The sequence below is a fragment of the Neophocaena asiaeorientalis genome, unplaced genomic scaffold (genome assembly GCF_003031525.2).
Source record: "Neophocaena asiaeorientalis asiaeorientalis breed wild unplaced genomic scaffold, Neophocaena_asiaeorientalis_V1.1 scaffold134, whole genome shotgun sequence".
Classification (NCBI taxonomy): Eukaryota; Metazoa; Chordata; class Mammalia; order Artiodactyla; family Phocoenidae; genus Neophocaena; species Neophocaena asiaeorientalis.
In genome coordinates, this window is record NW_020185339.1 from 17,122,326 (window position 1) to 17,142,674 (window position 20,349).

At 40.3% G+C, this 20,349-nt stretch overlaps 1 protein-coding gene and 1 non-coding gene across 2 annotated transcripts in view; both read left to right on the top strand.

Moving 5' to 3' along the window:
* The window catches only part of WIF1 (Wnt inhibitory factor 1), an 81,370-nt gene extending 61,525 nt beyond the window's left edge, over positions 1 to 19,845 (top strand). Inside the window, exons 6-10 of the mRNA XM_024737090.1 lie at positions 4,750 to 4,845; positions 9,402 to 9,497; positions 14,656 to 14,751; positions 15,278 to 15,373; positions 19,014 to 19,845. Of these exons, the coding sequence (XP_024592858.1) occupies positions 4,750 to 4,845; positions 9,402 to 9,497; positions 14,656 to 14,751; positions 15,278 to 15,373; positions 19,014 to 19,135 (506 nt within the window). The 3' untranslated portion in view covers positions 19,136 to 19,845. The remainder of the gene's footprint in view (positions 1 to 4,749; positions 4,846 to 9,401; positions 9,498 to 14,655; positions 14,752 to 15,277; positions 15,374 to 19,013) is intronic.
* LOC112394434 (U6 spliceosomal RNA) lies at positions 8,050 to 8,156 on the top strand. The gene has a single exon (XR_003002127.1). It is a non-coding gene; the product is annotated as a U6 spliceosomal RNA (small nuclear RNA).
* Positions 19,846 to 20,349: the final 504 nt, after the last annotated feature.

The window sequence follows — 20,349 nt, forward strand, 5'->3', positions numbered from 1 at the left end:
TTTTCCAATTTGGATCCCTTTTATTTCTTTTTCTTCTCTGATTGCTGTGGTTAGGACTTCCAAAACTATGTTGAATAAAAGTGGCAAGAATACACATCCTTGTCTTCTTCCTGATCTTAGAGGAAATGCTTTCAGCTTTGCACTGTTGAGTATGATGTTAGTTGTGCATTTGTCATATATGGCTTGTATTATGTTGAGGTATGTTCCTTCTATGCCCACTTTCTGGAGAGTTTTTATAATAAATGGATGTTGAATTTTATCAAAAGCTTTTTCTGCATCTACTGAGATGATCATGTGATTGTTATTCTTCAATTTGTTAATGTGGTGTATCACACAGATTGATTTGCAGATATTGAAAAATCCTTGCATGACTGGGATAAATCCCACTTGATCACTGGGTATGATCCTTTTAATGTATCGTTGGATTCAGTTTGCTTGTATTTTGTTGAGGATTTTAGCGTCTCTGTTCATCAGTGATATTGGCCTCTAATTTTTTGTGTGCCTGTGGTATCTTTGTCTGGTTTTGGTATCAGGGTGATGGTGGGCACATAGAATGAATTTTGGAGTGATCCTTTCTCTGTAATTTTTTGGAATAGCTTCAGAAGGATAGGTGTTAACTCTTCTCTAAATGTTTGTTAGAATTCACCTGTGAAGCCATCTGGTCCTGGACTTTTGTTTGTTTGGAGCTTTTGCATCACAGATTCAATTTCAGTACTGGTAATTGGTCTGTTCATATTTTCTGTTTCTTCTTGGTTCAATCTTGGGAGATTGTACCTTTCTAAGAATTTGTCCATGTCTTCTAGGTTGTCCATTTTATTGGTATATAGTTGCTTAGTCTCTTATGGTCCTTTGCATTTGTGGTGTCAGTTGTAACTTCTCCTTTGTCGTTTCTAATTTTATTGATTTGGGCCCTCTCCCTTTTTTTCTTGATGAGTCTGGCTAAAGGCTTATCAATTATATTCATCTTTTCAAAGAACTAGCTTTTAGTTTTATTGATCTTTTTTATTGTTTTCTTTGTCTCTATTTCATTATTTCTGCTCTGATGTTTATGATTTCTTTCCTTCTACTAACTTTGGGTTTTATTTGTTCTTCTTTCTCTAGTTGCTTTAGGTGTAATGTTAGGTTGTTTATTTGAGATTTTTCTTGTTTCCTGAGGTAAGCTTGTATCATTATAAACTTCACTCTTAGAGCTGCTTTTGCTGCATCCCATAGCATTTGGAACATCGTGTTTCCATTTTCATTTGTCTCTAGGTATTTTTTGATTTCCTCTTTGATTTTTTCAGTGATCTATTGGTTATTTAATAGCATGCGTTTTTTGCAGTTTTCTTTTTTTAGTTGATTTCTAATCTCATGCATTGTGGTCAGAAAAGATGCTTGATATGATTTCAATTTTCTTATATTTACTGAGGCTTGATTTGTGACCCAGTATGTGATCTATCCTGGAGAATGTTCATGTGTACTTGAAAAGAATGTGTATTCTAAGGCTTTCAGATGGAATGCTTTATAAATATCAATTAAGTCCATCTGGTCTAATGTGTCATTTGAGACCTGTGTTTCCTTATTGATTTTCTGTCTGGATGATCTGTCCATTGATGTAAGTGGGGTGTTAAAATCCCCCACTATTACTATGTTACTATCAATTTCTCCATTTATGTCTGTTAATGTTTGCCTTATTATTGAGGTGCTCCTATGTTGGGTGCATATATATTTACAATTGTTATTATCTTCTTCTTGGGTTGATCCCTTGCTCATTATATAGTGTCCTTCTTTATCTCTTGCAACAGTCTTTATTTTAAAGTCTACTTTGTCTAATATGAGTATTGCTACTCCAGCTTTCTTTTGATTTCCATTTGCATGCAATACCTTTTTCCATCTCCTCACTTTCAGTCTGTATGTGTTTCTAGATCTGAAGTGGGTCTTTTATAGACAGCATACACACAGGTCTTGTTTTTGTATCCATTTAGCCAGTCTGTGTCTTTTGGTTGGAGCATTTAATCTATTTACACTTAAGGTAATTATCAATATGTATGTTCCTATTGCCATTTTGTTAACTGTTTTGGATTTGTTTTTGTAGGTCTTTTTTCTTCCTTTCCTCTTTTGTTCTCTTCTCTTGTGATTTGATGACTATCTTCAGTGTTGTGTTTGGATTCCTTTTTCTTTTTTGTATGTATATATATTATAGATTTTTGGTTTGCAGTTACCATGAGGTTTTGATATATCAGTCTATACATATACACAATTGTTTTAAGTTACTGATCTCTTAATTTCAAATGCATTTCTAATATCCTGCATTTGTACTCTCCTGTTCTCACGATTGCTGGTTTTGATATTGTATTTGTGTGCAGATGATTTCCTACCTTTACTGTATGTTTGCCTTTACTGTTCACCTTTCCTATTTCATAATTTTCTTATTTCTAGTTGTGGCCTTTTCTTTTCCACCTAGAGAAGTTCCTTTAGCATTTGTTGTAAAGCTAATTTGGTGCTGCTGAATTCTTTTAGGTTTTGCTTGTCTGTAAAGCTTTTAATTTCTCCATCAAATCTGAATGAGAGCCTTGCTAGGTAGAGTATTCTTGGTTGTAGGTTTTTCACTTTCATTACTTTAAGTATACCATGCTACTTTCTTCTGGCCTGCAGAATTTCTGCTGAAAAATCAGTTGATAACCTTATGGGGATTCCCTTCTTTGTTATTTATCACTTTTCCCTTGTTGCTTTTAATATTTTATCTTTATCTTTAATTTTTGTCAGTTTGATTAGTAGATGTCTTGGTGTGTTCCTCCTTGGTTTAATCCTGTATGGCTCTCTCTGCACTTTCTGGAGTTGGGTGACTGCTTCCTTTCCCATGTTAGGGAATTTTTCAGCTATTATCTCTTCAAATATTTTCTCAGGCCTTTTCTCTCTCTTTTCTCCTTCTGGGACCCATATAATGCAAATACTGGTGCATTTGGTATTGTCCCAGAGGTCTCTTAAACTGTCCTCATTTCTTTTCATTCTTTTTTCTTTATTCTGTTCTACAGCAGTGATTTCCACCACTCTGTCTTCCAGCTTACTTGTACATTCTTCTGCCTCATTCATTCTGCTGTTGATTCTTTCTAGTGTACTTTTTCATTTCAATTATTGTATTCTTCAACTGTGTGGTTGTTTTTTGTATTTTTGAACTCTTTGTTAAAAAACTCTTGTAACTTCTCGCTCTGTGCATCCATTGTTTTCCTGAGTTCCTGGATCATCTTTATGATCATTACTCTGAACTCTTTCTTGGGTAGATTGCCTATCTCCACTTAGTTGGTCTTCTGGGGTTTTATCTTGTTCTTTTGTCTGGAATATATTCTTCTGCCATCTCATTTTGTCTAAACTTCTATTTGAATTTTTATGTATGTGGTAGGTTAGTTATGTTTCTTGACCTTGGAGAAATGGCCCTCTGTAGGGGATGTCCTGTGTGTCCCAGAAGTACACTCCCCTCTCATTGCCCAGGAGCCAGGGACCAGCTGGTAGATTCTGACCTGTGTTTGTGGACTCAGTTCTGCAGCCTGCTGGATCATAGTATTCTTGCTTCTGGTGTCTGCCCCCTGGTGGGTGAGGCTGGTCTAGAGGCTTGTGTAGGCTTCCTGGTGGGAAGCTCACTGGTGAGCGCAGCTGGGTCTTGGCCCTCTGTTGGGGAGGGCCATGTTAAGGGGTATGTCTAGAGGTGGCTGTGGGCTCAGGAAGTCTTTAGGCAGCCTGTCTGCTGATGGATGGGGCTGCGTTCCTACCCTGTTTGTTGTTTGGCCTGAGGTGTCCCAGCACTGGAGCCTACAGGCCATTGGGTGGGGCCAGGTCTTGGTGGCAAAGTGTCGGCCTCCAGGAGAGCTCATACCAATGAATACTCTGATACCTCTGCCACCAGTGTCCTTGTCCCCGGAGTGAGCCACAGCTGCCCCCCACCCCTGGAGACCCTTCAAAACTAGATGAGTCTGGCCCAGGCTCCTATGAAGTCATTACTTTTGCCCTGGGTCCCAGTTACACAAGACCTGGTGTGCACCCTCCAAGAGTGGAGTGTCTGTTTCCCCGAGTCCTGTGGAGCTCCTGCATTCAAGCCCCGCTGGCCTTCAAAACCAACTGCTCTGGGGGTTCCTCTTCCCAATGTCAGACCTCCAGGCTGGGGAGCCTGATGTGGGACTCAGAACTCTCACTCCTGTGGGAGAACTTCTGCAATATAACTATTCTTCAGCTTATGGGTCACGCACCTGAGGGCTATGGGATTTGATTATATCACGAGTATGCTCTTACTACTGTCTTGTTGTGGTTTCTTCTTTATGTCTCTGGATGTAGAATATCTTTTTTGGTAGGTTCCAGTCTTTTTATCGATGATTGTTTAGCACTTAGTTGTGATTCTGGTGTGCTCGTGAGAGAAGGTGAGGTCAAGGTCCTACTCCGCCATCTTGTCCTGACCTTCATCTGCACTGATTTTGAAATTGGAAGATTGAGGAAATAAGGCAAGAAAAAATATTTACAGTCTTAAGAAGACCACATCTTAGTTAAAATAATGATTCTGGGCAAATTTTAATTCTCTTCTATGAAATTGGTTGAAAAATAGCCTTATTTACTGCATAAAAATAATTTTTAATATAGCAAACTTGTATCTCTAAAGAGTGACTACTTTAATGTCAACTACAAAGCTTGAAAATACAGACCTGTTGTATTATTGACATTTCCAAAATGGTCCTGCTCGCAAAACGCTATTTGGTCTTAATCAGAATTCTCTCTCCCCATTAGCCCTTTGTACACCACGATGCATGAACGGCGGGCTTTGTGTTACTCCCGGTTTCTGCATCTGTCCACCTGGATTCTATGGAGTCAATTGTGATAAAGGTAACTTTCTAAGAACAAGGTTCTTTTTACTTTTTAAATGTTTGATTAAAAGACGTATATTTACTATATCATCACTCTTCATAACAGCTCTGTAAATAGGATGTATCGCTTCACCAGCTGCTATAACTTTTTTGTTGTTTTTTTTTAATGTAAATTTATTTATTGCTGCATTGTGTCTTCATTGCTGTGCACAGGCTTTCTCTGGTTGTGGCGAGTGGGGGCTCTCTTCGTTGCTGTGTGCAGGCTTCTCATTGCGGTGGCTTGTCTTGTTGCGGAGCAGGGGCTCTAGGCGCGCACGGGCTTCAGTAGTTGTGCCGCGCCGGCTCAGTTGGCTGCTATAACTTTAACCCCAAATTTTATTGTAGCTTAACACAGTACAAGTTTACATTTGCTCACAGAATGCTCCAGGGCAGGAATACTTGGTCAGTGGGCAGGGCAGTTCTTCTCTATGCAGTGATTTAGGGTCCCAGGTGCCTTCCATCAGTGGTTCTGCCTAGAGCTCTGGAGCTCTCCAGATCCAGCCAATAAGCAGAGAAAGACAGACTGGAGTAGGTGCTGCTTAAAAAACAAACGAAAAACAAACCAAAACAAAAGCTCAGAAGTGACCTACAAAACATCAACACCTATTCCATGGGTAGGAATTAGCTCCATGATCCCACCTGGATGCAGGCAGGAGAAATGTCATCCCTGGTTGGACAACCATCTCCCTGTGACAACTTTATGGGAGGGGAGCGTGGATTTTTGTGAGCAATTAACTTCTCCTTCCCCACTGGGGTTTTGGTATGTCCCAAATTAGTTTTAGGGGTGAGTTTCAAAGACTGAAATCAAACAGTCTCTTCCAAATTGCCTGACCTAGAAGTTCACTGATCCCGAATTTCATTCTCTGCTCACAGATCACATCCCTGAGGGATCAGGGTCCTCCTTCCTATGATGCTGCATCATAGCCAGATTTTACTCTCAAAAAGTGGATTCAAATGTGGCTCTAGGGCTTCCCTGGTGGCGCAGTGGTTGAGAGTCCGCCTGCCAATGCAGGGGACACGGGTTCGTGCCTCGGTCCGGGAAGATCCCACATGCCGCGGAGCGGCTGGGCCCGTGAGCCATGGCCGCTGAGCCTGCGCGTCCGGAGCCTGTTGCTCCGCAACGGGAGAGGCCACAACAGTGAGATGCCCGCGTACCGCAAAAAAAAAAAAAAATGTGGCTCTAAAATAGTACTGAGTGATTCATACTCTTTACAGGACACCTATCTATTTTGCCCAGTTCCCATCTTTTATGGAAAAAAAATTAAATTATATCCTTAAAGTGTATGTATTTAATGAAATTATCCTTGTGTCCAAAATGCTAATTGCATGAGTAGGGCACTGTTTCTTTTCAATAACTACTTGCCTCAAAATAAAATGATGTGTTATTTTAGAGAAGTGCCTCGTCAGTGATAATGCAGATAGCACCAGTTAAGATTGAGCAGCTTTTTAAAAAAGAAGGAAAAGCTAAAGGAAAGAGCCCTTAATGTGAGTCAGAATAGTCATTTACGGTTGTCTGTTATTTTATGATATACAAAGTACCTTCATACAATTACCTAACTTTACTCTCAACAATCTTTTGAGATATGTAAAGCATCATCCATCTCAATCTCAGCTAAGCAAAATGAGGTTTATAGAGCTTGAGAAGCTTGGCCGAAATTCACACCCTCCACCGTGTACCATGTTGCCACTCAGGCTACCTGTTTCACATCTTAGTTCCTCTACCAGTGACTGCTTCTGGGCAGAGAACCTCATCTCTGTGGGCGATGCTTTTCCCAACTCTAAACTGGAAATTAAGCCATTGACCCCTGGTTCCCCCACCTCTATGCTAAATGAGATCATGTCTGAGAGCATCTCTACCTTTTAGTTGTAAGTGATCTTCTAAAACTATAGCATTGGAGTGAAAATAATTTTAAAATTTTATGTTCATAAAGATTAAGCACCAATGACACTGATAATAATAGCCAGTGAGTAAAACTCTTTCTTGTGAAGCTTCTTTGCATTTGTCTGAATGTAGCCTTCAGCATCTCTGCTACTTCAAACCTGGGCAGAAGTTAATTCTTGAAGCAGAATTAAACATATTATCTCAAAACTATTAGGAAATAGAGCAAATCCTTCAGAGATCTGGATGAAGAATGAATGTATTATCAGGTTTAGAAAGACCATTTGTGAGGCCTGCTCACATAGATGAGGCTGTTATTGGTGTATTTGCACAGTGGACTGTCAGTTGTAATGTTTTTCTTACGCTGTGGTGTCACAAATGCTGCATGGTCCCTGTTGAAGGAAAAGATCTATGTGTATTCCAGTTTCTTCTACATTTGTAATACTTTACCTTTCAGATGAAAGATTTTCTTACTTGTTAGACTCCAGTAACTTTTTTTTATTCTTTTGGAAAGTCTGTTGAAATTCCACTTGGTTTCCCCAGAGATCTGGGAACATTAAAAACTAATGTTTTTTACTCCCTCAACAAAAAGATGCATTTATTAACCAGGAGGGAGTGTAGCGCTTCTGAAAAATGGTTTAATTACTGGAACGGAGCTAGACCTTAGCCCTACATATTTGAAGAAACAGTAAAGATTAACTTTTATTGGCTCTTGGGACATCTGTTGCAAACTTTAACAGTTGAGTAGTTAAACACTGGCCTAGCAAACCCTCAGCCCCAGTGAAAGTTACTTGGTGTCTCTGGCTCATTTTCTGAGTCGAGAATCATGGCACGGGCTTCCCTGGTGGTGCAGTGGTTGAGAGTCCGCCTGCCGATGCAGGGGACACGGGTTCATGCCCCGGTCCAGGAAGATCCCACATGCCGCGGAGCGGCTGGGCCTGTGAGCCATGGCCATTGAGCCTGCACGTCCGGAGCCTGTGCTCCACAACGGGAGAGGCCACACCACAACAGTGAGAGGCCCACATACTGCCAAAAAAAAAAAAGAATCACGGCACAACAGAAATGTAGAGAAGCTTGGTCCAGATGGTAAAGTATTATGCAAATACTAAGGGTGTGGCCAAATTCAGTAATCAGCTTTGTCATATTCTGTAATTTTGATTATACTCCCAGGTTCACTGCATTCTACACATTAGTAAGGGATAGTGCCCAGAGGGCTCCAGCCAAGTGGACACAGGTCCTGATGTTTTCTCATCTCTTCTTCTTATCCCCAGGAGAAACAGGACACGCTCACAAAAACACCGTCTTGTGCTCACTTCAGCAGCACGTATACTAAAATTGGAATGATATAGAGAAGGTTAGCATGGCCCCTGCATAAGGATGACATGCAAATTCGTGAAACATTCCACAATTAAAAAAAAAAAACTGTCCAGCCCTAACAATACTAGCAGCAAGTAGCAAAGAGGAAGTCCAAGAGCTGATTCTCCTAAATCCTAAATTCTGTACCCCAATGCTTTTGCTCTCCTCTACATCAGGAGGCTTGATTTTGCCAAAGCAAGTACAGCAATGGCCTTAAGCTGAGAGGTACTTATGATTTTAACAAAAAGCTTTATCATTTAAGAAGCATGATATTCATAGAATATTCCAGTTGCACTTCTTTTCCACAAAGAAAGCATACACTTAGAACTTTTGGATTTCCTTTCTGATTTTCTTACTGAAAGCTTATTCCAGCTTTCGTTCATCTATAGCCAACTCTGGCCTGTTTTATATAGGACAAGAACAAATAGGCCATAAAACTGGAATAGCTGAGAATCGAGTTCTTATTTTCATCTCCTTTACAGAATGAGCCAACTTGTCTATTTTTAGATATTTGCTCTCCCCCGTCCCCATTTCTGTCCTCCCTCTATTTTAGGTGCCAGTGAGCAGTGAAATTTCAGAAGCTGACTCTAAGAGAGAGGGTTTAGTATGAATCACAGACAGTATGATTATTACCTGGAAAATATAGTTAATTGGACTCCCACAATAATATACCCACATTCTTCATCCCTCCAGCTCATGCTGCCACCACTTCCCTGCCTGTGGGACCCGCAAGGGGCAACAGTCTGTCTTTTCCTGAATATAATTACTCCTTCCTGCAAGTGTCAAAAAAGTCTATTTTTAAAAAATTCCTGTTATATAAGATGCATGTCTGTTCCTCTTATTCAGAAAAGAAGTTGCTTTCTCCTTTGTCTGATCCCAGTACTTACGACTTCTCTCCCTTTTATCTATTCCAAAGAAAGTTTTCTCCTTTTATTCTTCCCTCATCTTAAAAAATATTTTCTTGGGTTCATAGAGTTCTTCTCCTTTAAGAGCATAGATATTTATAAGAAAAAAGATAATTTTTTTTTTTTTTTTTAACACATGATGCCTTTTTTCACTAAGAAGTAAACCCCTAGAGGTGGGCCCTGTGTAATGTGTGTGGTATCCTGTTACGTTGCTGGAATCTGCAAATGGTCAAGCAATTGCTTACAAGTCCTGTATGTGTAAAGTGGCTTGTTTTGTTAAATAAGTAAATGGGCAAGTAGCAGATGCCTAAGAAGAATCACTTAGCCTTAATGAAATGTTGTTGTTGTTAGATTTAAGCTATTATCTAATGCAATACCCTGTTTTCATTCTAACAGCAAACTGCTCAGCCACCTGCTTTAACGGAGGGACGTGTTTCTACCCTGGAAAGTGTATTTGCCCTCCAGGACTTGAGGGGGAACAGTGTGAAATAAGTGAGTATTGACCTGCATTGTCTTTTTTCGGGGGGGGGGAAACTTAGAAGCTCCATCTAACCCCTTCGTCTTATTGATGAGGAATCTGAAGCCCAGAGACAATGAATACCTTGTCTAAGGACTCAGGCCAGTGGTTTCTTTTTACTAGATTGAGCCGCCATCTGTTTTGGCTAAAGGTGGGCAAAGAGTGACATAGCTCAGCACAGATGACTCAGAGCCAATGCTCTCTGACTCAGTTATCTGGGTTCGAGTTATTCACCATGTTGCGTTGTCTCTTGCTAGTGATTTTTGTCCCCTTCTCATTGTGCAGAGCCCATAGTTTCAGCCTGGAAATGTAGATCAGAGCTTTAGGACAGCTGGAATTTGTTCACCTACCTGCAGGCATAGAGAGTTTTTCCTCTGGCACTCACTGCCACATTTCCTAACCAGACGGAGCCTCGTAACTTATCTCAGAGAAAAGGATAGACTCAAGAAAAAAGATGGGGGAAAAAAGGTGCAGAGCAATAAAAACAAACAAAAACCTAATAGCACATGCAACAACATGAATGAATTGCATAGACGTTATGCTAGGTAAAAGCTAGACACAAGAAAGTGCATGCTGCATGATTCCATTTTTATGAAGTTCAAGAACAGGCAAAAGTAATGCATGATCATAGAAACAAGAATAGTGATTGGGGGGCACAAAGGAACTTTATGGGGTGCCCAAAATGCTCTATATCTTGATTGAGGAAGTGTCCCGTGAGTATTTATGTAAAAAAAAAAAGAAGAAAGAGTTGAGCCATAAACTTAAAATCAGTGCACATTATGCCTTCACTAGATGTTTGTCATGCTTTGATACAAAAAAAAAAAAAAAAGTAATGGTGGAATGTGGTAGGTAATCGTTGTTTTGGGAATCAGGATACCAAACCGCTTGCCCTGGCCCTGTCACCTCCCAGTCACGTCACTGAAAGCTCTCTGCTCAACTCAGAAATGAGCCAGCCCCACTCTCAATTACTCTATGACCCAGAAGACAGATAACACCGAAGCCCTGCTCAGGAAGGAGCAAAAGGAGTGTGAGTGAGCACATCTGCTAAAGGGGCTCCGTCCCCGCCTTTCTGGAAGTTCTGGAATATGGCATTTTCACCTCCAGCTGTATTGTATCCATAAAACACCACTGTGTTTGGTACAGCCATAGTTTCTGAAGTTGTACTGGGTTCAGAATTCAATACTACTGACTTCCTATTTTAACTTTCAACCTCTAATTTATTTGTGGGTTTTTGTAGTTCAATAAGTAGTAGCTGAAGTGACGGTTTTTTATACAGTTCAAATGAAGTACCTCTACGGTTTCCATGGGACATGTAATTAATCGTCAGGATGTGGTTTCTGCTCTTCCTGCCCTGATACAGATATCTCTGAGCTCACTCCCCTCACTTTTCTTCCCATACTTACTCTCAAACTCCGCATATTTAGTTGGTTCATGTTTATGAATCTTTGTTCATGGGTTCATTTCTCTTCATGTAGACATCTGTTTCATGCCCTTAAACTTATGACCTTTCCATTGGCAGAAACTGTTTTCTATTCTTTTTTTTTTTAACTGCACCAAAAATGTGGGCCTTTTGAAAGCTCCTGATTATCCCCATCACAAGTTATACTCAAATCCTTTTAGGAAATTTTTTGTTTCTATTACAGGAACCAAATTACCAGGAAAAAATTAAAATGGGTCTTGAGTTGAAAAGTGCCTCTAGTGTAATAGAGACAAAAAGTTGAAGTATGTATCCTATTTTTAAATTGAGATACAACTCACATACCGTAAAATTCACCATTTTAAAGTATATAATTGAATAAGGTCACGAAGTTGTGCAGCATCTCTTCTCTCTAATTCCAGAACATGTCATCATCCCCCAGAGAAACCCTGTACCGATCGGCAGTCACTCCTCATTGCCTCTCCCCAAGCCCCTGGAATCCACTAATCCACTTCCTGTCTCTTTAGATTTGCCTATTCTAGACAGTTCATATAAATAGAATCATCCAATATATGGCCTTTTATGTCTGACTTCTTTCACTTAGCATGTTTTCGAGGTTCACCTACGTTGTAGCATATATCATTACTTCCTTTTACTTGCTAAATAACATTGCGTTGTGTGGATATACCAACCACATTTTGTTTATCCATTCATCAGTTGATGGGCATTTGGGCTGTTCCCACTTTAGGACTCAACGAATAATAGTGCTGCTACAAACATTTGTGTACAAGTTTTTGTGTGAACATATTTTCAGTTCTCCTGGGTATATACCTAGGAGTAAAATTGCTAGACCACATGTTAACTCTTTAATTTTCTGAGGAACTGCTGAACTGTTTTCCAAAGTGGCTGTACCATTTTACATTCCCACCAGCAATGTACAAGGGTTCCAATTTCTCCATATCCTTACCAACACTTGTTATTGTCTGTTTTTTTAATGAAATATGTATTCTGATGCTATTTATATCTTCATTTCTCCTGGCCTCTATCAGAATTGATATCTTCTCAAACTTCACTCTGACCTGACTGTGAGATATACTTGCAGTTTAACAAATAAGACCATGGTTAGAAGTATCTAGATGTATGTACCTATGTTTATCTTGTTCTTTAAGGTTCACAGACTTTACAAGAATCTTTAATGAGCCATCAGTTAAAAAGACCAAATTATTTATACTGTACTATAAATGTTTTTTTAATACCTTAATGGGTTCTTATTATTATAAAACTTATCTGTATAAAATGCTCTCCATAAAAAATTAGAATATTGGATAAAATAATTAAAAATCCCTCATAATTCTAAGACCCAGAGATGACAGTTATTGGCGCTTATTGTAAACTATTTTTATCTTTTTTTCTATGTGAAGGATAGTCACAAATTTAAGTTACCTCACAATCTGATGGGCAGAGGAAGTTTAGTATCTTTATTTTGTCAATACCTTATCTCACTGTTCTCACTGGTTAGAGTTAAAATTCAGATTGTTTAGAATTAGTCAAATCTGTTTGTCTTCAGGCAATATTTAGTCTCATTTGGGTAAAAATGTGTAATCGCTCAAGTTGACTCAGTTTACCACTGTCCAATGGATAGACTGGTTGCAAAATATTTTCAGGAAAAGGAAGTCAATGTTACAGACACTTATAGAATTTGTAATTTTAAAACAATCAATCATCTCTTCATGATGTTTCGGCTCCATGAGGGTTGATCTAGGAATGGCCTTCTAACCGTCACCAGCAATCATATTTCTGTGGTGAGATAACTGGAAGAGAACGTCCTCCTTCCTGGCTGCAGTGATCCTAAGGGTCCTCACTTCCCTCTTGCCAAGAAAACGAAAAGGTCCTTGGAGTCATTGAAAAGATTGTCTCCATCAATCATTCTCTGCATTATCCCTGGATACCAAGTTCACATCTCATAGAATATGGGGAAACTTGGGCTCACCAAGTATTTCGCAATAACTCCTCCATCTTTTCTGCCATATAGTTATTGTCCCACATCTTTGCTTACTTGAAAAAACCCAGTGCATTGCAGAATACTGTGATATGATCCAATTTTGTGCATACGATGGGGACAGATGTTTCTTTGATGCAAATGGAAATTCAGAATTAGGTATTCCTTTCCTTAAATTAGAGTTGGGATCTTGACCAAATAGTAAATGCTATTATTTGTATCCAAACCTATCAAAAAGTACACTTTGGGATTTTTAATGGTCAATAAAAAGGTGGCATTCTAATATTAAGATTGTTTTAATACATGTTTCTAGAACATCCCTGCATCAGAAGAACCTACAGGTCTAATGGCATTCCAGGTTCTTGAGAGACTCTTAACATCTCAATATTATGTCTCTATTATCTCCACAATGACTAAATGCTGCTTTGGTTGATTTATATATGAAGAAAGTCATTTTTGGAGAAATAAAAAGAGAAGAAAGTGTTTTTAGCAAAATTACTTTCATATGGGATTCACTCTGTTTGTCAAGCATAATGCTTGCCTGGAAAAAAACTTCAGCCTTAGGATGGCAAATTCTAGATTGCAGAGGGAGAATAAATAGCTTCAAAAGTAAGAGAAAAGAAGAATATTATATAATTCTTACATCTAAGGCCCTATTCCAGCTCTAAAATCCTGTGATTCAAAGATCTGTGAAAAGACTAGCAATACTCATTTGGCACAGAGATAAAAGAAAGAATGATGTATCATTAGGATCTAAGACATTCCAGAAGAATGCACAGGTGTGGAATCAGGCCCCTTTTGTGCCCCACCTCATATCCTTCTCAGCCAGCCTTTCACTCCAGCCACTGCTATGACCTATTTTGCACAGACATAGCCTAATGGCACCTTAGCTGTGTCACACTTTTCTTGCTTTCCACCCGGAGACTCCTGAGTACTAAAAAAAAAAAAATAGAATCTGCACTCACACAGTCACAGGATGGGAACGCAAGAAAGTTATTCCATGGGGTGACCTCTGATCAGTGGGAGACAAGTACAGATGGATAAACGCTGCCCTCTTCCTTCCTTCAGTCACCTTGAAGGTGCAGTCAGTCTACCTGGCTCCTCAGAAAGACGCTGCAGGATACAGCCCAGTAGCCCATAGTGATGACCAACCCACAAACATATTATACTTTTGCGTTGGCTTTCCCTCCTTCGCCGTTTTACTCTCCCCACCCGCCATGCCTGACCCCTAGGACCACTTCCCAAATAAACTCTGCACGCAGGCCCTGCTTTCTGGAGAATCCGAGGCTAAGACAGAAGTCATCATGTCCAAGCATAGGCCTGCTTTCAGAAAAAGTGACATAGAAAAATCAGAACTCAGAAAAGATCAGTTAGGGCGTCAGTCATATCTTCATTTTTAGTATGCCTTAAATTACAAGCGTTTATGAATCAGTTAAAACATTATTCTGGTTTTTTTTAAGTAATATAAATACATTTGAACATATTCATTGTAGAAGATACATATCCAGAATCATAAGTAAAAAGACTAGCCTGTTTCTTCCAAAAACGAGACTCAAACAGTAACAAAGCCAGGATAGATCAGAAATAAGTGGAAATAACTGCTACTTAAAAGGCCTGATCCTCTCAAAGCCTTGCAGTTCCTCTGAAAAAAATGTAATTAATTGCCTCTGAATGAAGCACAGAGTTCCTTGCTTATTTGCATTCTTCTCTATTTGAGGCAAATGCCCGCAGCCCTGTCGAAATGGAGGTAAATGCATTGGCAAAAGTAAATGCAAGTGTTCCAAAGGTTACCAAGGAGACCTCTGTTCAAAGCGTAAGTACCCCGAACACATAGTCGATCTTGTGTTACAGGATAATTAAACTAGTAGGAGTCTCTTCTCTCTTCATAACTTCTGAACCTACTGCATGTTGCTTGGGCATCACAGTTAACCTTTCTTCACTGACATATGTTTCCTTGAAGTAGACCAAAGACGTTGTATGAAATCCATGCATGTAAAAAAAACCTTAGACACATTCGCACACACAACCAAACTTTTTAACTCTTAGGAGTTTTCTTAAGGAAGATGAACTTCCATTGCCCAGCAGTTTCAGAGCCCTCCTGAGCATCTATTGTGAATGAGAAGCACCAAGTCTAGTTTAAGATAACTCTCAGGACTGTTTCACAATGTCCAAAACTGACTTCTAGCTGGAGATTGACTTAGAAAGAAAGAAAGAAAAAAAAAAACTAAGGGATGAAGCCAAAACTAACACACTCTAAAGAACTGCAGGAAAAGCAGCTGCGTAATTCTGTTGACAAATGAAAGCTCAGGAAACATTCTCTCTATCTCCTTTGACTCTAGCTGTCTGCGAACCTGGCTGCGGTACGCACGGAACCTGCCACGAACCCAACAAATGCCAATGTCAGGAAGGCTGGCATGGAAGACACTGCAATAAAAGTGAGTGCGAGCCGTCCGGGGAGCCAGCCTTTTGCATGTCTGTTTCCTGGCTCCAAAGGCGGATGGACAAGCCTAACTCAGCCCTGCTTACCTTTTCAGGAAAGCAACTTCTCCTCCGCTGCCTATTCTCCCCCGTGCTTCCCTGCATGCCACACCCCGCCCCACCCCCACTCTAAACTGTAGAGCCTCAGCTTTAGAGTATAAAGAGGAAAGAAAGCATCACTGTAAAATAACACCACAAATATCTTCCAGGCTGAATTAGTACTACGTGGTGATTTGGTAATACGGTATGTTAACTGAGAGAAATAAGTAAGATTTTAAATCGAGTGTAGATCGGTATCTACATGGTTCTGATTTTATCATTCAGGATTGATCAGTCAGCGTATAGAACATGAAGAGTTCTGCTCTGTAAAATCTTTAAACTGTATTGGTTATGGTATGCTTTAAACGGGTTCTTTTGTGGGACAGTCAAGGTCTGTGAAGTACGGGAGAGGTGGTATCATGGAGTTGTGTTTTTTCAAATGTATTGAGTACCAAAAATGAACTAGCTATAGGCTAATAAACCACTGACCTATTTTATACACAAGATGAAAGTTGCTAAATTCAATCATTCCGTTTTGATTGCTATGCTAGGCATGAATCCGGGCACTGGAGACATACCCGTGGACAGACAGAAAAGGCCCTTGCTGGCAGCACCCAGGTTCAAGAGGGAGGGTCAATCAGCAAGGGAAGGAAATAAAGAATGCAGTTTCTGCAGGTTCATCCTGCAGCCTGAACTCAGTCTCCTGAGTATGGGCCCACTGGCCACTTTCCTTTGAGGAAAGAAAGGCTTCATTCAGTCATACAGCTCCCTTGATTAACAGACATCCAGGTTGTGTCTACCAAATTGTGTCTCCAAAATAATGTACACAAATTGAACAGATCACTTTCACATCAGATGTTTTTCTAAATCAGCGGTCTCCAAAGGGTGATGCATGTAGCCCAGTGAGTGTGGAATGATCAGCTGGGTGCTGAGGGAAAATATAGTTTGAAAACATTTTTTGTATTCTTTTATTACATTTATGTATAAATTTTATATGTATATATAGCTATGTATCTCAATCTCTAATTATTTCTAATTTTTGTGCATATTTTATAACTCCCATTATATTATTCTGATATGTATATATACCATTTATGTGTAGGTATACACGTTTATTTGCTTATTTTAAAGTATACTGGTGTCTGGTCTAGGCTAAGCCATTGCTTTGAGTCTTTTGCACCCACCGAATTGGCTGGACGGTAGATTGAACTGGCTTCAGGTGGGCATAGCTTAACAAGAAGTGGAGCTCCTCTGGAAAAGCGTTCCTTTACCGAGGTGGGAATGATTGAATGGTATCCCTGTTAGGACATACTTGGTGGGAGGGACCTTCGTGGGAGTAAAAGACCTATAGAAAACTAACCATTTCTGGAGCCGCTTTGGAAAAGAGTTAAACCAAACCCTTTCCGCCACCTTTAACTCAGGATACAAACTGTGCAGTTTGTCCCCAAATCAGAGTAAGTTTCCAGAAGTCCTTGGGCCTAGGGATGACCTGAAGTGAGACCATATGTCCCAGGACTCAATTACAAAGGTCTTCTGGGACTCACATTTGGGGCCTGGTGACCGCCAACGATGATGGGAGGGGAGTACAAGAGGCACTGTTCCTGCTGTTACACCCGGTCGCTCTTCTAGGAAGAAGGCAAGTTAGGGGCCCTCATGCATGTAGTTTAGATGAGCAATTCTGACAGGTCTGCCAGCCACCAAATAGCACTCCCACTTGCTGAAAGCTTCTGTCATCTGTTGCTCCTTCAGATCCAGGCACTGCACGTCAAGAAGATGCCTTGGTGTTTGATTCAAATGCAAACGTGTTTTCTAGGAGAGGCCACCCAGCCATTCTGTACATTGGCTGAGAGAATCAGGCTGAAAGAATGAGATTTATGTTGATTAACGGGAGGGGACAAGGAAGCCCTGAGGCACAGAGTTCTGCTAAGAACAGACCCCCAGCAGGGTGACATGCTGAGAGGTCCCAGGCACCCAGACATTCCTACTTGGGAGGAGGATACTGGAGACAGACTCCCCAGCTTAGGCTCCCCTCACCAGGGAGGTGTGGGCTTCATGGGTTGCAGGGTGAGCAGCAAGGTAGGGATTTACTCCAGCGAATTGTTGGCTCATTGTTTTGGCTGCGCCATGAGTTACTAGCCTACGTACCGACAATTCAAAGAGACACATTCAGGAACAAAGTATTCTGTTCTCAGTGGTTACTTAAGGGCATGCTTGCATTTATTTATTTATTTGGCTGCACCAGGTCTTCTTTGCAGCATGTGGGATCTAGTTCCCTGGCCAGGGATCGAACCCGGGCCCCTGCATTGGGAGTGTGGAGTCTTAGCCACTGGACCACCAGGAAAGTCCCCCCATGCTTGCATTTAAAAACCACAAGGAAGGGACGTCCCTGGTGGCGCAGTGGTTAAGAATCCGCCTGCTAGTACAGGGGACACGGGTTTGAGCCCTGGTCCGGGAAGATCCCACGTGCTGCGGAGCAACTAAGCCCGTGTGCCACGACTACTGAGCCTGCGCTCTAGAGCCCGCGAGCCACAACTACTGAGCCCACGTGCCACAACTACTGAAGCCCATGCACCTAGAGCCCGTGCTCTGCAACAAGAGAAGCCACCGCAATGAGAGGCCTGTGTGCAACCAAGAGTAGCCCCCGCTCACCGCAACTAGAGAAAGCCCGCGCACAGCAACGAAGACCCAACACAGCCTAATTAATTAATTAAAATAAATTTTAGAAAAAAACCACAAGGAACAAATGAAATGCCAGACTTGACTCTAATGCACAGGAAGATGGAGGCAGATTTTTAAAGTGTGATTGCTGTTTTGGATCCGTTTTAGGAAATCAGTAGAAGTGAGTCAGTGCCCGGAAGCATCTCCAGAAGTTCACAAGTAATAAGAAAAGAGGCTTCAAGTCGTGTAACTCAGTGTTACACTCCATTTATAATGAGCTGGAAATGCAATCGATAGATGCCCACCTTCACCGAAACTCACAAATCCCCATTGATAAGGAGTCCGTTCAAATCACAACCTTTCTCTAACATGTGTACTGGAGCCCTTAATTCTTATAAAATTCCTATTTTGTGTAAACGCAATAGCCACGCCTAATCATGTGATCTATATGAAGAACGGGGGTTATTACATTGAACTAGATCAACATAATGGAGTCTGGTTTTACAAGGCAGTGAAAGGATCAATGACCAAGTCCTCCGCAGAAGCATCCCTGCTATTGAGACCTCAGTGCTAGATCCTTACCAACTCTGGGGTGGAGAACATCCTTCCATGCAATCACATTCATCCAAAGTTTGCATCAAGAGTATCTGCATGGCCAAAAATACATAGTGAATCAGAGATTCAGTGGAAGCCAGATTTGACGGAGTTAGTAAAATGGGTTTCTTTTAACAGAGATCTTGAACCTGTAACATCTCTTCATTCAGGTAGCTTTTTGTGACTGCTGTGGTCTTTCACTCTGGGTTGAAAAGGGAAAATGGATTTCATTTGAATGATTAATAATGAATCTGAAGAGCCTGTTTTTGTAGTTTCTTTCCTTCTAAGCTGTGAATAATTTTGCAGGGTACGGAGCCAGCCTCACGCATGCCCTGAGGCCAGCAGGCGCCGGGCTCAGGCAGCACACGCCTTCACTTAAAAAGGCCGAGGAACGGCAGGACCCACCTGAATCCAATTACATCTGGTGAACTCCGACATCTGAAACGTTTTAAGTTACACCAAGTTCATAGCCTTTGTTAACCTTTTATGTGTTGAATGTTCAAATAATGTTCATTACAGTTAAGAATACTGGCCTGAATTTTATTAGCTTCATTATAAATCACCAAGCTGATATTTACTCTGCCTTTTAAGTTTTCTAAGTACATCTGTAGCGTGATGGTATAGATTTTCTTGTTTCAGTGCTTTGGGACCGATTTTATGTTATGTAAGTTGTTCAGGTTAAATTTTTGTCTTTTCAATGTGTAGCTGGCAGATAATTTCCAAAAGTACAATGCATTCATGATGTCGAGGGGCTGGGCAACATTAGAGAAGATAAATGGAACAAAAATGCATAAATCACAAGGGTCTGGATGAAGCAGTTATAAAAGTGCAGAAGTTATAGCATTTCAAATTATATTGTCATGTATTTAGACATTTATCACATTTTTAAAATTCCCCTTATTTCTAAACTCACAATACAATATATTTTGACCTTACCATGATTCCAGAGAATTCAGTATTGAAAAAAAAAAAAAAAGAGAGAGAAAGAAACAACACTGTGGTAGTGGCATTAAACGATATAATATATTGTAAACACAATAAAATAGGGAATATAATGTATGAACTTTTGGCATTGGCTTGAAGCAATATAATATATTGTAAACAAACACAGCTCTTACATAAACATTTTATACTGTTTGTGTGTATAAAATAAAGGTGCTGCTTTAGTTTTCTGAGTGTTGTATGGAGTGGTCTTTGCATGTGTTATTTTATGAAAATAAAGTTGGTTGCAATTGAGTGGAAGTTAAAACTTTGCAGTATCACAAAAAAACAGAAGATATTCTTTCCCCGACTGTGTCCTAGCTCTCCAGCCTCATCTCTCCCTCCCAGTTCTGTCTCTACTCCAGCCATGTCACACTACGCTCTGTTGTCAGAGCCTGCAGCACTCCTATTTATGTCAGCTCCCAGCTTAGTTGTCATTTCTTTCAAAAAGTCTTTTCTAACTAGGATGTGTTAAATATCCCTTAGTGAAGACTTTCTAAAGGTGTGAAATTGTTGCAAATAAAAGTGCTACCAGTTGGGAATGTATTCAATAAATTGGTGCAGCCACTATGGAAAACCTTAAACAACTAAAAATGGAGTTACCATATGATTGAGCAATCCCATGGGCATATATCTGGAGAAAATCATAGTTCAAAAAGAT